General features: G+C 39.1%; 1 protein-coding gene across 1 annotated transcript; it reads right to left on the bottom strand.

Moving 5' to 3' along the window:
• Positions 1 to 659: 659 nt before the first annotated feature.
• LOC145490108 (uncharacterized) lies at positions 660 to 2,815 on the bottom strand. The gene is made up of 2 exons (XM_081469213.1): positions 2,048 to 2,815; positions 660 to 1,323 (listed from the first exon to the last, which is right to left on the bottom strand). Exons 1-2 carry the CDS (start codon positions 2,198 to 2,200, stop codon positions 730 to 732), a joined length of 747 nt encoding a protein of 248 aa, XP_081325339.1. The 5' UTR covers positions 2,201 to 2,815; the 3' UTR covers positions 660 to 729.
• Positions 2,816 to 5,539: the final 2,724 nt, after the last annotated feature.

Below are 5,539 nucleotides of genomic sequence, written 5' to 3'. Positions count from 1 at the left end.
ACTTCTACAGCTCCACACCTCGACAAGAAGGAATGGGTTTGTCTACGCTTTGTCTACGGCCGGAGTCTTTTCAGATTGTTTAAAGGCAGAAAAACACGATTTTACAATTCTACTGGTTTATTACTAAATACCATAACATTTGGAGCCAGCCCCCGTGTTCCCTCATAGAAATCTTTCTTATAACAGGTTAATTACAGCAATAAGTCATCGTTGACCGGCTGGCGGTTAAAAATGTTACTTCTTTTACCACGGAGTGAGTTGGTACTCTCAATGTCTGAAAAATCACCGCTCCGCTCATAGACTCGTGGCCATGAATATATTTAAATTATCATCATGATAAAACAATATAATGTCTTCCAATCTTATACCAATGTTTGAATGACGTCCCACGAATAAAAAGAGAGAGTTTCCTCGAGCAAATAAGAGTTTCACTTCAGGCATATTAATAAAATAATTAATGTCAATAACTTCGCGACATGGGCTTAGGATAAGAGTGTATGTACAATTATTTACTATTTGTTTAACAATTTTGTTAAATAATGCTGTTTCATGCAACTGAACGACGCTCATTCTCATTACATAAACTAAATAATCATAATTTCACAATGTAACATACAAATTGGATATACAATACTTGATTAAGCAAATTGTGAGTCGTTATTTCTCCATGTTATGAAATGCGTCGCGTACCTGAACAACTGAGCACTTTGTACAATTTATTGCAGTGTCCTACATTAGCGGATGTATTTTCTTTATGTGAGAAGATCGGTGATCCGAACGGCTAAAAGACCTTCCACAAAGAGGACACACGTAGGGTTTTTCTCCAGTGTGCCGTCGATAGTGCCGCTTAAGTTCGTCCGATCTGCGGAAACACCACCCACAATCTTCCCACGGACACAGGAAGGGCTTCTCCCCGGTATGAATCCGCTTGTGAGTCCCAAGATGCGAGCTCTTCGTGTAGCGCTTTTTACAACCGGGAAAATCACAATGAAACGCATGGTTGAGTTCCAGTTCACTGCCAGAGAATGAAGTAGGAAAGGCTTGTTGTGTAGTGGAACTAAACGCGCTCCGCGGATCGCTCGATGTAGTACTAGTGGTTGTCGTGGTTTGAAGAGTTACTTGTGGCCACTCAAGCTTTAAGTTACGAGAAGCTACAGGTGCTGCTTGTACAGGATTAGATACACTGGCCAAAGGTTCAGGAAAGCGACAGTCTCTTTTTACCCCTTCTTCGAACTTTGGTTGCGACGGGTCTGCATTTGGTGGTGATTCCAGCGGGGTTTCCGGAGCGGAGGAACACAGGTAGCTATCCATTTCAATCAGTGTCTACCAAAAAGAAAAGTCGATTTAAGGTTGTCATTTTGTGCTTGATCATTTGAGCTCCAATGATCAACTGAAATCAAGATTTGAGTTAACAACCTCCCGACAGCAACAAACGCACTGGTAAGGTCCTTGGTTTTGTTATGAGTGATCGAGGTTGTGAAATGGGAAGGCATTTAGGACTTCAGAATGGTAGACGTTTTAAGAGTGCAGTTAAAGAATCAACTCGGACCCTTGTAGCCTTTTACAACTGGAAACCCAATTGTCATTTTTCGCATTCATGGGCCTCGAGTTTAGTTCAACTTGATTTCGACTAAGTGAAAAATTCAGAAACTACTAATATATATATCTTTATTTACTGACTTGCGGTTCAGATTTATATACTTTCATATGGATATACAAATAACCTTTTATTTGGATTCCCTGAGGGAGGAAAAGAATCTGGTAATAACCTTAACTAATCAAGCTTCTCTTAAACGTTTTACGAATCCAAAATAGTTAAAGAAATTTTTGGGAGTATCTAATTTACTTCCTATCACTGTACACGTCAAGTATTTACAAGCACTACTAAAACGTGAAATGGCGAGCATCATCACAGCGTGACAATAACCTTTTTCTTTCCGTTGAATTGTATTTTAATTTCAAAGCCAGCGTACGTTTCGGGAACGCGACCGTTTATCAATCAGCACAAATAAGAACAGCAAATTACTTTAGAAGGATCACCACTAACCTGTTGTAGCTCATCTTCACTGTTAGGAATGAGTAGCGAATAGATCCCCGCCGTTAAAGGATTTCCCTCGGCTTGGTAGGAGTTCGGGTGCCTCAAACTCTCTGTCACTCGTACCAAATCGTCGTAATTCGCATAAGCCATACGGATACGCATAAGGATCGCCTCTTTGTAAGACAGCCCAAACTAAATACTGTGAGGTGAACTAACTCCTGTTAGGTTTGGCAGTTTAAAGAAAACACGCCTTGTCTTCCTGATTGCGTGTCAGTGTCAAAACTGTTAGACGTGGGTTTGCGTGGATCCTTACTGTTCAAGAGTCAGGTGCCGAGTCCGCTTTAATCTGGCAGGACCGAGTTTTCTTATGCAAAGTTCGATGTGCACCGTTATTCTATTCTAAACACTTCCCCCCAGGCTAAAGTGAAGAGCGGTCACGCTGTAGCGATCAAGAGCAAATCATCAACAGAGCGTATCTTAACTCAAATGAAGAGGTTCAGTACGGCCCGCATTTACCTTATAGTTACCGTAAGTTTGAAACAACTATTAATTCTGTGTCAAGTATACAATGGGGGTGCATAAAGAGTAGGTTGATAATCGATAGGTCAAAAAGAAAAGCCTCGAATTATTAACGACTCGCTTCAGCAGTCGTTCTGTCACGCAGAATTTTCGAGAAGGTCGTGTAACCTTCGGATCTACTTCGCAAACCCCGATTGGTTCCCGAAATAGATTTCGTTCTATCTTCGACCTCCGTTTACAATATAGAACGTTCGCGAACCTCTCGTTTCGTCTCGCAAATTAGTTATTGCGAAACATTGACACGAACGCTACGCAGCCACATGTAACGCTTAATGGAGAAAGGTTTTATACAAAAGAAACTGTTTCATCTTTGGTTGCTTTATTTAGGTAGAGCTTGATGCGTGTTAATAAATATGCTTAGCTTCAGTGAAGAGTAAGTTATTATGAGTGTCGCTTAAACCAGAACATGCCTGTATTGATCAACCTCCGAAAATTTGGAAGTGCGAGTTGGAAAGGTAAGAATTTTGTTTATTGAGGGTTTGTTTACCCTGAAACTTATTTTAAAAGAAATGGCATAAAAGACAAAAACAACTGAAATTATATAGATTGCCTTGGCTTACTCAAAACGGCTCACTTCAAAAGGGACTTTTTCCTTTGTAGATCATTAAAAATTACAACAACACGCAGTGGTTTAACGTTTGCCGCAAAGAGCAAGGTATTTTTAAAAAACTTTTGATTGCGTGACCTTCAGGTTTTATCGTCTTTGGTCGACCGAATCACCAGCGCATTCGCCCACGCACCTTCTAAATTGATGATACGCTTTTTAAAATAAAATGCTGTTTCCCACTCATTGACATTAGCGCTACACTGACATTTTTTTTATTCTTGACCGGCGCCTTCCATGTAAAAGTACTCTCAGCTTTAATAAATATGGTATGTTTATGTTAAAATATTAATGGCTGGAGTCCTACAGGCAATAAATAGAAAATCCCACCGTTTTTTTTTTCTCTCTGGGTCTCGACCTCCCATCAGCTTTGCGAGTTTTTCTTTTTGTAGCTCACGTCTCGAAGAATAGTATTAAGCAGGTGAAATACAGACAAATTATTCGGACGTTTGTAAACCCTCCTGACTTGAAACGAACTAATTTTAGCACTGGAGAAGCTTTGTTTCTGTTGTGTTTGTCCACTGAGCTCTTAATCACTGTTACACTTTCTAAACCATCTCAGAATAAGATGTTATCTTAAGGTCTTCCAGATAACAATTTATTCCGTTCATGGTTGTAAAAATCATTTGCAGCACAAAATCAGTCAGTGGCCCTCTAAGCGGTACTCCAGTTACGTGACTTGCGGTGGCCGCTTGACTGAAGTTTCAGTTACCGTGTCAACATATAAATTGTCCATTTTGGAAGCAGACTTCTGAAGTGGGTAAGTCAGCTATTGTGGTAGATGAAGAAATTTGGTCAATAGTTTGACAACAAAGATGTAATTTGTCAGGCCACTCAGTTTTGTGACAACATTTTATGACTTCGTTCTACCTCCCAGGAGTTTTAGTTTATGAGACTCGATGAGACCGTGGCCAAGTCCAAACTGAACAGCTCATCAGTAAAAAAAGTTTCATTTATTGCTGTAAACCCTTGAGTCGCCAAATTGTCGAGAACCATCGTTTTGTTCTTTATCAGTTTGGCATCGACAAATGGCTGTTGTCTGAGAAAACGAAGTGTCTAGCGCATTATGTTTTTTTTTTTTTTTTTTTTTGTTCTTTGTTTGGTCAGCAGATCTAATCCTTTGAATGTCCTCGGAAAATACAAACCACTGGTGGTCTTGTGATGTGGTTTAATAACCTTCAGGGAGAGTAACGATTCGTCAGTACGACTTCATAACGTTTGATTTTTAATTCTATATTTGCTCTTTTTATGAGGACGAGTATTTGTTTCCCTTCGCAGTGTATGATATAATCCCCGTACTAACTGTCTTACGATACGAAATGATGAAGCTGCCCTAACTGTTAACGTGTCTTAAATCAATAACCTTTCGGTTTTCCTGGATTATATTAGCAGTCGTATCAAGGATTATTAAGACACTTCAGATCAGTGGAATCTTTCCATTTGAGCCTGCTACACATCAGAACATTAATGAAATGAGGTGAGATGACACTCGGACAGATTTTCTGGACAAAATATCTTCAAATTATTTACCAGATGAAGATGTGTTAGTGTTAGCATCTGTCAGCTTAGAAATATTTATACTTTTTGAAACACTGAATATCAAGTCAGATAAAATAAATATCACTGTATGTGGAATATTTATATTAAAACAAAACACTCCGTTTTACACCGGAACCAATGGTTTTACATGTTGACATATCAGAGTCCTTAAGCAACGTACTTCTTTTGAACTAGTTCAGACGCTTAAGTCGAGCTTTACTCCTGCTTGTTTCTTTGAATCCAAATTGTGCTGTCGTGACGTTTTCTGACTGAGAGATCTCATGCTCAACAATGCGTTGAAACAAGTGTCGGCCGTTGCAAGCTGTATACCCGACATCTCTTGCATCGAACAAGCCACGTTGAAGTAAGTAAACAACGCTTTGTTGGTTGATCAATGCCGGGAGCTTTTCTCACAAACCTTAACATCATTCGATATTCCAACCGTGTTAAGACTTTGAACTCTTCAAGAGTGACTAGAGTCTAGTCTTCACTAGTAGTAGATTATGCACATATTGAGACAGATATTTTAGCATAAATATTCAGACTATTGCATGACATCTTGACGATATCGAAACGTTTAATATTTCCTCTTTTTTTCATTTTGAAATGTTTTCTGCAAGCCTAATAAACAAAAAATCACCGGTAATGACGTCAGTTCACTGATCAGGAGGTACACCATGGCCAACATGGAATTTCACATCGATTTCACATCCCTTTTACGATGGAGTAATTAGCAAGTCAGTAAGTCAGTTAGTTTAAATGTTTAATTTTTATTTAGT

Source organism: Orbicella franksi, chromosome 6 (assembly GCF_964199315.1).
Source record: "Orbicella franksi chromosome 6, jaOrbFran1.1, whole genome shotgun sequence".
Classification (NCBI taxonomy): Eukaryota; Metazoa; Cnidaria; class Anthozoa; order Scleractinia; family Merulinidae; genus Orbicella; species Orbicella franksi.
The sequence above is the reverse complement of the archived record's forward strand: the minus strand, read 5'-3'. Positions and strand labels throughout refer to the sequence as shown.